Below are 12,027 nucleotides of genomic sequence, written 5' to 3'. Positions count from 1 at the left end.
TATTACTAAATACTGTACATCTCATGATGAGTAGTTATTCACCATCATTTACAAATTGGTAATGACGGTTACAAGTGATTAGGGGAGAGGCGAGAGACACGTATGGAGCACAGCTGAAGACGCACTGTCACGAGATATAAGCAACTCCTCTGCAGGATAAATCTTGTTTTATTCAGTCATTTGAGCAATATTAGGGTAAGTGTTGCTTTTTCCAGCCTATGTTTTCGATGGTAACCCATGGTCAGTCAATAGTGAACGTAACTGCATATAACTGTCTTCGTTGACTGACACCTTGGTAAAGTTAGTTTCACATTGATAATGAGTTCAGATAATAGACGAGTGCAAATGCGTGAAGGCTATGCTAGGTTTTAGTAGCCTAAAGCATGGTTTAAGAATGACTATTTCATACGGTCTTGCAAGCAGCCTCCTTCAAATGTGCCTTGAATGCCAAAATACCGATGCATTTATTTGACATATCGCGCGTTGCGCCGTTAAAGGGAATGACAGATGTCATTCTCATTGGTTTAAATGATGTTACGCCCCAAACACACCCATTTAACTGATTAAAAAACCTAGGAACACCTTGTTGCGCCATGCGCTCCACGTTTGATAACGAAACCCCTCCCAATGTGAACTGGACATCCTACTAAATTTGAATAGACTTTTGACGAGTGACGATGCACTTTAGAATGTCATGATAGGGCCCAATGTCTTAGTCAGTGAAATGCACCTTGAACAAATGTAACTAAGTCATGTCGCTCATGGATGTCATGACTGTTATGGCTGTCGCTCAGGGACGAGTAATTCATCTAAGCAAACAGACACCAGATTCAATTTACACTGACAACCCCAAATTCTCACTGCCCTAATCAGGTCATCATTGTTTCCTGATGCCTGTTACCCCTGATAAGCAGCTGTAACGCAATAGAAAAGGGCTGTTAACCGGTCGTTTGACGTGGAAATTGGCAAGGCTTAAGGAATGGCGGTGAACAGAGGAAGCTGGAAAGGGATGCATTAGGAGATCATAATGGCCTGAGTGATGTTTAGCACACCTCTCTGGGGTAAGGGGGGATAATATGGTCGTTTGTTGTGCGTCAGAACAGGAGTCACTAGAGGGGAGCTTAACTGGCCTGGGCTTTGGTCCATACCTCACACAGAACTGGTCCATCTTGTGACAACTTCCTGCCAACGACGCCATGACTGGCTCATGAGATGTTGAGCTTTTAAGTGTGATGTTGACCAGAAGCCATACTATCAGATTTTCTTTATTTAGATACACATATATTTTGATAAGTGTGTGTTTGTGTGTGTGTGTTTGTGTGTGTGTGTGTGTGTGTGTGTGTGTGTGTGTGTGTGAATGAGAGAGAGTGAGAGTCCACACATGCTTGCTGTTGAAGTAATGGATTCCAAGAACAAACATGGTGGAAAGAAAGAGTTATACAATCTTTGGAGTTTGATCATATCACTGGGCCCATGTATGCCAAGTTCCTATCACACCCTGTGCATGCTGCCAGTTTTGAAATCCATCCAATGCAGCTTGAGAAAAAAACAGGCTAGTATCAATCCCATTCTCATCCAATTAAGACGTTTGAAGTCAGCAGCATGCAGCTATGCAGCCAAGCTCCCCAATACATAGTGAGACCTTCATAATTACTTTCCCTGACCTCACTCACAACAACTGAGGCAAACTTTAATAGCTTTACAAACTACCCATCAAGCAGTGACTGAGAAAGTGGTGCTGGAAAAACAAACACATCGAAACTGCTACACACTCACGGCCGCGGTTAATAGGTTGGAAACATTTAAAGGCGAAATGACAGCCGCTCCACGAGGAACCATTTCCCAAACCTCTGGGGTATGGCTATAAAACCTCTCTGTTGTAGATGCATGGAGTCACCTGTGGTAAATGAAGGCGAATGAGACATTGTACTTCAGGGAAGACTGCATACAGAGGGGGCTGTTGGGGGAGAGGGGAGCAGAAGGCTCGGACGACACACACAGCCTCATATATCAAGATTAGCGAGTGTCTGGTTGAGTTCCCCACACACAAACCAGAACAGGAACACCCGTCGGCAACACCACAGCCCGCATGGAAATGAACATGATTCTGCGTCTTTATTACTGAGTGGAAGAGGACATCCATCTCCTCCATGTTACATATTTCACACAATAAATAGTACAGGCTTCAAGTGACAGGAAAACAAAATGTTGTAGATGATGAAATGTAACACAAAGTTCAATGTGTTTTGCTATTACATTTTGTTACATCAATAGTGCAATGAAATATTCAACCATAACCCCAAGAGTTATGCTTATTCTTCATGCTGTAAAGCAAACATCAGGTAGATCATGAAAGGAAGAGGTAAGTAAACATTTTGAATTTGAGCTTCATTGTCTTTTTATGAAGATTGTGTTCCTCTTGTGAACTGACAGCATACTCATGCGCAGTCTGGCTGTGCCTGAAGTATTTCATTAATAAGACAGACAAGAGGGATGCAGATATACCAAGTGACAGCAGATGGGGAACGATAATCAGTGCTCGAGGTCAAACCAAAGTGGATTCATTCTCTCCTGTCTCCTGTTCTTGAGTCATATCCAAAACTGTTCAAATATATTGTAATGATTCATATCCAAAACAATTAAAATAGTCTATAATATATATATATATATATATATACAAGATAAGATACAACATAACGTTTTTGGCTAATTTAGCACATTAATTTATCAATACGGTTAAGAGATATCTTTCGTGTTTCTCTGCTCAGTGACGAGGCGTTGCCTGAAAACGAAGCATTGCCTTTTGACCTGTAAGGCCAGCACTGCTTTAACACGGCTCTGGCCTTCCTTCGGAAGTGCTTCCCCACGATCACATAGAGGAAGGGGTTAACGGCACTGTTGCTGTAGGCCAAGTAGACGACCAGCTGCTCGCTCACATCCATGAAGTCTCCCCACCAGCAACTCGTTTTGACCCGGAAGTAGTCTATAGTGTCCAGCGCCCGCACGACCTGGTAGGGCATCCAGCAGAAGACGAAGACGATGAGGACGGCGAGCACCAGCTGCGTTGCCTTCCTCTCATTCCTCATGCCGCGCGCCGCCACGCCCACCGGGCCACCGTTCCTCAGCGCCTTGATGATGTGATACGTGCAGAAGGTCACCACGGGCAGCGGCACCAGGAAGCCCACCACGTTGACCGTAATGTTGTGCTGGACGCGCCAGCCCTGGTGCGGGTAGGCCAGGAAGCAGGCGCTCGCACGGGCCTCGGGCACATACGCCACCGTGCGAAAGAGCAGCACGGGCAGGCTAAGCAGCAGGCCCAGGAGCCAGATGGCCAGGCAAATGCGCTTGGCCCAGGGCGCCCGCCGCAGGCAGCTGGGTCGCATGGGCTGGACCAGGGCCAGGTAACGGTCCACACTCACCAGCACCAAAAAGAGCACGCTGCAGAAGTAGTTCATGTAGATGGCCACGCTGACCAGCTTGCAGAATAGCACGCCGAACACCCAGTCAAAGTTGTTGGCGATAGTGACCGCCCAGAAGGGTAGGCATATGACCAGGACCAAGTCCGCCGCGGCCAGGTTGCCCAGGTAGACATCCGGCACGGAGCAGGATGCTTTCCTCTGGAGACAGAAGATGCAGAGCACGAAGCCGTTGCCCAGCAGCCCGATGGCGCTGATGAGGGTGAGGTATATCGGCTGCAGGGTGGCCAGCAGCTCCCAGAATCCCTCAATGTTGGTGCAGTTGTCCACGGGATAGAGTGTGGGGGACACCTCAGCAGAGCCGTTAAGAGACATCCTCAAACTGTCAAGAAATAGCAGAATGCCTTAGTATTTTAGAGTCTATGTTTACTGTATAGTATAGTGTAGTATTGTATAGTATAGTATAGTAGAAATGTTAGTGGATGTTAGAAAAGAAAAATGTTTAGTAAAGGTTGGAAAAATCTTTTTTCTTTTTTGTTTTTAAAAGGTGTTTTTTTTAAAGATGTCTATGTAGTTACAGTGCGCTGAACTACTTCAACACTAATTGTAATATAACAAATCAGTGAGAACATTTGTTGATCAAAACGTTTCCATCTGTTATTCACTACAAATTAATTTAGTTTTTATCCATTTTACAGCTGTGTTTTGAGAACTAAGAATGTTGAAATTCCTGCTTCTTCTCGGAACAGTTGTTTACGTTGATTTGACACAGTTGTTAATATTTTCTACATTCCTCAGAACATAGTGAAATGAAATGATACACTGCACTTTGCTCATTGATATAATAAAACTATATAAGGTATCAGACCATACCTTATTTAGTATAATGTGAGCAACTTGTCAAAGTCCCAAATGATCTCTCCTAATCTGTTTCTCACATCTGACCAAAATTGTGTATTTTGATTTTAAAAATAAGCAAATAAGAAAAGACACTTACCTATCCCGCACAAACTTCAGGAACTGTAAATTTGTCCCTGATAGGTATTCATTCTAGATGTGCTGTCTGGTCAAACTATCTCTTCTCTCCCCACACAAGAGACAGCAGTGCTTCTTATAGCAGGGGGGAGAGACCCTTGACTGCTGTCGTCACTAAGGGATGAGGTCTGTTCTCTCCGATTTCCCAGAGCTCTCTGCTTCACTGCATTTCTCAGATGAGTTTCATCGGAGAGATGTGCTGATTGCCTGTTGTGACTGAGTGGGCAGTTATCACACCGAAAGTGATACAACAAAACACTTCAGAGATTCCCTCCGAGGAACTCACCCAAGATAAGATCAGTTAACACTCACTTGATGCCGCAGGAGAACATCCACATGGATGTTGACACTGACTAAATAAGGTTATGAATATAAAAATCATAACAATCATACACTATGTGTAAACTACCCAAACCGCATTACTTTTGCCTTCGGGTGGGTTAGTATTAAGCCCACTCTAAATCAATGACTAAACTAGGAATAAACACATGCTCAGTTTTGTCCTTCTGTTTTCTGTTTCACATGAATTCAGGTGCTGACTAACCGAGCAGGTACGATGACAAAAGAGAGGGGGTGGCTTTCCTGTAAGCAGGGAGTGTAAAATGCAAGGGAGCGAAGACATAAATCTTTCACATTGTTTTTGCTGGGACTCACAAATCCCCTCTGACCATTTTTGTAAGCTAGAGAACTGTGAGTTTGAAAACATGTTTTTATCACGGGAAAAAAGAGATCTGGATCTGATAAGCAAACATTACATCTCTACCCCTCACCAAATACTTGGCCTGGAGCCTGTACATTTGATTCAGTACAATCTTGTAAAGGCCACAATGAGTTGGCCTCAAAGTCTCATTTTAAAACTATTGCATTACATAATACTTTCCACATTGGCTCCTGGGTCCACTCTCTAAAATGCTTCATTTTTCCTTTTGGCTCATTGTGGGAATAATGAATCTGGCATGGGAGGTGAGCTCTGGTTTCCAAAAGGAAATTAAACCAGGTTTTTACTGCCAGGATGTTTTGGAATTTGAAAAAAAAAACACTCCTGGCGGATGATAGAAGACATCTTGCTTGCAGTGATGAGATATGATGACGGCAAGGACTAAAAATGTTCCCATTCACACTGCTCAACACATACATGTCAATATTGTGCTTTTTGTTCAGTATGTGTAGTGTAGTATATATGCCTACATACTTCTAAGCTTCACTGATAACCATGGCATAATAAAAATCTGATATATTCTGGTGGTTGTTACATTCAGTTCATTTGTTGGGTGTTACATGATCTAACATTAAAGTGTTAATTTTCCATGTAGTAGACCTATGTATACATGTATGCCAGAATAAACCTTCACTGTTGTCACTCAAGGAATGTAGAAAATCTTAGTCCACAGCATTTCCATACAGTACATTCAGCTCAACTACCTGTACTTGTCATCTGTCAGTATCTGTAGATGTCAACATAGATCAAAGACTGCACTTGGAGTTTCTGATTCAACTCATGGACCCCTCACTCTACATAAGGGTAACAGTAACACTGTTGCTCACATTCTCATGTCAGTCTCATAGCAGTGGCGAGATGGCATGAGGGTCTGGGTGGGCCCGCACTGGCCTGATAGTTGGCTCATCCAGTCAATGAGCTTGACAATGAGGGCAGAATATGATCTCATATACTATGGGTTAAAACAACACAAGAAGTGTTGATAAATAATGCTATGGGTAGTCCAGATCGTTGAAGCGAATAGAATAGTCTGCACACAGTCTGAATATGCAGGGTATTTTATTCTCCCATAAAAGGACATTCTTCTATCCACACCATCCACTCATTTTAGAATATCCTGGGGATCGAAACCTTGCCCTTTCAAGACCGCCTCTTCTTTTTAACATATGGTCTAGCAGGTTTTGGATTTGCACACACTTTTCCATAAGTTTTCATTCTCATCCAAGTGGTAGTATAAACCCTGTTTACGTAAAAGGCTAGACAATCTGGCTACAGAGCTGCATTCAGTTCAATGGCAATGCAGTGATTGTCAATGGGAATGTCCTATCTTTGCCAAGTAACACTACTCTTCTTCTACTTCGTCTTGAACGAGAATTCATTTATAAATTAGAGTATGCCAAAGTCTGTACTGTGATTCAGTGCAGAGCTTCATGTTTGGTGTCTGGGTGGTCTGACTGTACATTTAGCTGTGTGTCCTGATGGGACTTGTGTGTAACAGCATCTTATGGTGATAATGAACCTTTAAACTATGACTCACTGCAGGCCAGTCCTTTGATGAGCATTGCATTGCACACAGCTCATCCAGAGCTCCAGAGGCTGGGGAATGCAGCCACATTTCCCTCAGCCGCTGTCGAGTGTTTTTGCCCAATCACAAAGCACTTGTAAATTAGTAAACCTCATCATTGAGAATGCTTACAGCTGTGATCGCCTCATGTAAATATGAGAGCCGGTGGAAATATTTCTCATCTTCTCATCTTCAACTTTTCAAGACAAATAAGGAGTGTGGGAGACTTTGGGGCTTGTTGAAAATGCTGGGGCTAGGGTGGGGGGTGGGGCTGCTGATTGTGTGGAATCTCCATGGCAACAAAAGAGCCCTGCTTGTTTCAACGTCTGTCTGCTGAGCAGAGTTTAATATCGGCCTCCCTGGGTAGACTCCTATTTACCTGCCAACAAGATGTCTCAAAAGAGGCATGCAGTGAAAACAGAGAAGCGGATTATCTAATTCTTGGCAAGATGATTCCAGGAAAGTGTGGTCACATGGTTCTATGTTCTGCACTTACTACATCTTGCGTGTGTGTTGCATTAATCTTCTCTCTGTGTATATGCAGTCTGTTGTCAATATGGATGTGGTCAACATTTGTAACATTTAGCTAAGTGACTACCTGTATGGCTTAAAACATAAATTAATTATAAAATCTTTGCTTCATTCAGCTCTAGGTTTCAAACAGTAAAATAAGACGGAGTTAAGTATTACACATAAAAGCATAATGGAGTCTCATAAAAGTGAGGAACTGCTAGTTTGTCTGTCCTCCTCTTTTGCATTAGCAAAGATGGTAATTGTTAAAGACATAAAAGACAAACGGCACTACTTTAACGGTTTTATGGATTATGGCAGACTGAAGAATGGAAGATAGCTGAATAACATCGGCAAAAAAACATTGGGAAGGTACATCTGAGGTTTAGGCAAGTTGAAGATGCTGTTCAAAACATGGTCTGGAATTGGTTGATCAAATTGCTACAAATTCCAATGTACAGAGAATCAGTGTAATCTGTAAATCTTACTTCCCATTCCCTTAAAAACATACTCCCTGGCAACTGACGTTGGCAAACATGTGTTTCAGCGTCCTGGCTACCATGCTCACTTGTCACTTCCCAAGGCTGCAGGTTTGAGTCCAGTATACCATGCTCACACCTCAGCCCAGCTCTGCTCCTGATGAGGTTATGTGTGCGCCCCCAGAGTCGGCCTGTTCATGAAATTGGATTGTGGAGGAGAAACTGTAGAGAACATTTGAACTCTTCACCCTGTAGGCTATGGTGCCATATCCAATTTAAACAAAGCTTCTCTTCTCTCCTTTATTTTATTTGTCTTTTGTCATGTTGTTATGGTTTAGCTATCTGTTGTGATCATATTCAAAATTGATGTATTTTTTGTGATATTGTCCATCTGTCACTTTGTATTGTGTGTGTGTGTGTGAACACTTTGTATTGTTTGATCTGAACCTGACCTTTCTGAAAGGGTTTGCAGTAAGGTCTACCTGCCAGCACAACTTTGCCCAGTTCACTGGCCACTGCTAAGGGACGTCGTCGTCCACACCAGGAACAATAACTATAAAGATGACTATAACTTTAACGCTGAAAGCACCCACACTGACCAATGATAAGGAAAGTCTGTCCTCATGTTGATGAATGTGATGGCTATAATTTAATGGATTCTGCTTGGCTGTCAGCTTTTTATCGTTCTCAAAATCGCTCTGAAAGTGATATCGTCCTTCATGTTGTTATCGTTATAGTTTATGTGTGGACGTTGTCATTCATATTAGCTATAACAATACTTTTTTGTTGTTTTATTGTCATAGTTATTGTTCTTGGTGTGAACGGCCCTTTACACATCCCAAGAGGATGGGCCAACTTGTCTGCGCAGGACAGAGCGACACAAACCATCCACAGAGCATCAGCTCAACTTACAAACTGGAAATCAGGCAACGCGTATGCCACGTTTATCAAGAATGATTCACCAATTCACAAGACAGGGAAAGTCCTCCTTAGTCTTTAGGCATTTTACTCATCCACAGGCAAAGGAGGCCCAGACAGAAATTTCATTATGTCATGAATGACTGTTAGGTAAACTGAGCTATGTTAATCCACAGTCCAGACCTATAAAACCTTGTCTCACAATCTGTTATCTATATACCATCATGATGAAGTGTGGTTATGGAATCTATGAAACCTTTGGCTGTTTTACAACTGATGGAAAAAAAGACTTGAAAATGTTGTGCACCAGACTTTTCAGGCAAATTTAATTGAGATTGTACATTTTCTCCAAATTATACTTATTACACTTCCCAAACTCCCCAGAGAATGTCAGTAAGTGAGTTTGAATCAGCCAGACTAGCTCTCTCTCTCTCTCGCTCTCTCTCTCTCACTCACTCGCTGTCTCTCCTGATCTCCCCAAGAGAGATAACAGCCTAACTCACAGGAACACATTAACCTTGTTATCTGGGGGAGGGGCACAGATCCTTGATGCAAGATCAGGGTGAAAATGCCACCTTATATGCAATCGAAAAATCCTGTTAATCACACTGCTGCAGATTGATAAATGATCAAAACCTGTGCACTAGCAATATTGCATAATGCTTTTATGTATCTGCTTCACGTTTCTCATATTATTTCACTATTTTCATCTGTTTCCTTTATTTCACATTTCAGTACCTCTCAAATGCATCACAAAACAATTTAAGAAATACTGTGGTATTATAAAAGCATTTGACTTGGATTTAACATGTGCATGTCTTTCATATGACACTGTAATAACAACATGGAAGCATCATAATCATAACAAATGATGACCATTTTATCCCTTTCAGATTTATCGGGAGGAAGTCTGTATGGTAGAAATATAAAGTACATGTATTCAAATATACAATACTCAGTTGTTCTGTCTCAGTTGTTCTGCAGTACGCTTAGAACACTTACCGCCCTAACCATACATATACGTATATTAACCCTTAAAGGAGTACCGTCACACCGGTGTGACGGGAATGTTGGGAAATTAACATTCTAAAGAATATCTGGGTTCATTGAATTCAACATAGAATTTTAGAACCTTCAATTGTTGCGGAACTTAGAACGTTCAAAAACCTACACCTTTAAGGGTTAAGAGTCAACAAACTAGATTCCTGTCATTTGCATCACACCTGCATGTGCCAGTAATTTCTAGAGTGACCCAGTGACCCAGTGCTGTCAGTGTTGGCTGAGGAGATGGAAAAAGCGCGGGGCGCCTCTGTCCATTTCAGGAACTTCCTCCCTTTGCTCAGCCACACGTCAGGCTTCACGCTCACGCACCCGCGCACATTCTCCCGGACCAAAAGAGGCCTTCCTCCTGCAGCGAGCCAAGCTGTGATATCTCCACGGAGACCCAGCTATTCCCCCCTCCCACCACCACTCACTTGCCTGACACCCACACTCAGAGCTGACTGGAGCAAGAGAGAGAGAGAGAGAGAGAGAGAGAGAGAGAGAGAGAGAGAGAGAGAGAGAAAGTGTGGCCTTAAATCAAATTATTTAGTGTTGGAGAGCTCCCATCCCGGCACATTTAACAGCCTCCTCCTCCTTTAGTGGAGGTGGTGTTTGCTTACAAATTCTATTTTGGAACCATTTTCTTTTATATTATTGAAGGTCAACTTGTTGACCCCAGACTCATGTTGACTCAACACTGCCCCCTGGTGATGGGAGGTGAAGGAGCACAGTCGCCTCCTCTTAAAGGAGAAGTTCGGTATTTTACACTTAAAGCCCTGTTTTCAGATAGTTTATGATTAAATAGAACGTTTAATCATAAACGTTCCACAACGCTGCATAGGTGCACTGGAACAATCCTTCCTAAAACGCATTAAACTTTTGTTTACAAAGATGTGAAACTCACCAAGTGGTCAGGGGTGTTCACTGATCACACAAAAATCGCTGCAAAAGATTCTTTCTGCAGGCTTTAAGTGTAAAATACCGAACTTGTCCTTTAAAGGGGAATTCCAGCGATTTTTCACATATCTCCGTTTCTCAAGGTCACCAAGTACTGTCGGTACGAAAAAAACTTAAACAATCAGTTTCACCTAGCTCGAGTTACTGCAGCCAGCAGCTAAGGCAGCTAGAGTCTGGGGGCATGAAAATGGGGCCTGTCCAATGACATATTCACAACACATGATGACATTATGATTCTCAAGAAGCACTGAGGCAAGCACTGTCTGAAGAAGATTGTTTTAAACAGTGGTTCATCTCACTCATTCCTGCCAAATATTCGTGGAAGTTGTTTTTGTTTACATACTCCTATTCTGAAAGCATTTTTCTTTTCATTACACAGTGTCTCTATTGAGTCCTGGTCCTGCTCTGATATTCAGGGCTGGCGATTGCTTTGGGGGCGCCCTCCCTCAGTCACCCTTAGGCCTACTTCCTATTAATCATAGAATTACAACGACAAGCAAAATAAAACATGTTTATTAAAACTATTAAAACATGATTATCCTAGGGCGCCTGCTCAGCCACACGTTTACTTCTCAACCTGATTATTAGATAGAATTGATGACTATTGTCGATCATTTCCTAATTGGGGGGGGGGGGGGGGGGGGGGGGGGTGTTACATTACGTTAGGCAAGTGCTCAGTCAGCTGCTGCATTGATCAAGCTTTCACAGAGGTTGATTCCCAAAATTAAGCGATCCAAACCCTCTGATGCACAGGGACCAAAGCAGAGAAAGGAAGAAAATAAATGTTTTCATACAGTACACACACACAGTAACCATTTTAGTGATAGTGGTGGTGTTCACTCTTCAGCACAGTTCCCTCGAATACACTGAAATGTATGTTTTTTTGTCCTGTCTTGTTTTTTTTTAATTGGCCAGATGCACTATAAGAGCATTCTTGTTTGTTCATCCATCCATTTTTTTCAGTGTCCTTAAAAACACTTTTATTTCCACAGTTAATAGAGTTAATTTCATGTTAAATATCCTTGAGCATCTTTAATTTATGTATGGAGGTAGACAATTAGGCATATTTAGCTTTTTTTTTTAAGATTTCTACTATGAGCATCGTTACATTTTATGGAGTTCACCCATGCTTTGAACCAAACTTTGAGTGTGTAATAAAATAATAAAAAATAAACTATTCTGAAACTATTCTGGTGTTTGTTGTCCATGCATCACTTAATTACTTATTGTTTGACTGCAATGTAGAATAGTAGAATTATAAGTGGGTGGAAAAACTGCTATTCAAAGTAAAGCAGTTAAGTTATATACTGTATGATTCTCAGAGATGTTAGGGGGGGCTAAAGCCGACCCTGCTGATATTGGATGTTTAAAGCAGCACTATGTATTTTG

General features: G+C 42.1%; 1 protein-coding gene across 1 annotated transcript; it reads right to left on the bottom strand.

Moving 5' to 3' along the window:
- Positions 1-2,149: 2,149 nt before the first annotated feature.
- On the bottom strand, positions 2,150-4,494 carry si:dkey-63b1.1 (B2 bradykinin receptor). The gene is made up of 2 exons (XM_042094337.1): positions 4,414-4,494; positions 2,150-3,798 (listed from the first exon to the last, which is right to left on the bottom strand). The coding sequence occupies exon 2, from the start codon at positions 3,789-3,791 to the stop codon at positions 2,712-2,714; it is 1,080 nt and encodes a 359-aa protein (XP_041950271.1). The 5' UTR covers positions 3,792-3,798; positions 4,414-4,494; the 3' UTR covers positions 2,150-2,711.
- Positions 4,495-12,027: the final 7,533 nt, after the last annotated feature.

This window comes from Alosa sapidissima, chromosome 6 (assembly GCF_018492685.1).
Source record: "Alosa sapidissima isolate fAloSap1 chromosome 6, fAloSap1.pri, whole genome shotgun sequence".
NCBI classification, from domain to species: domain Eukaryota; kingdom Metazoa; phylum Chordata; class Actinopteri; order Clupeiformes; family Clupeidae; genus Alosa; species Alosa sapidissima.
This window is presented reverse-complemented; position numbering and strand designations above follow the sequence as displayed.

Bases quoted from the DNA above. Each gene is read 5' to 3' on its own strand.
- si:dkey-63b1.1 (XM_042094337.1), bottom strand. From the start codon at position 3,791: ATGTCTCTTAACGGCTCTGCTGAGGTGTCCCCCACACTCTATCCCGTG.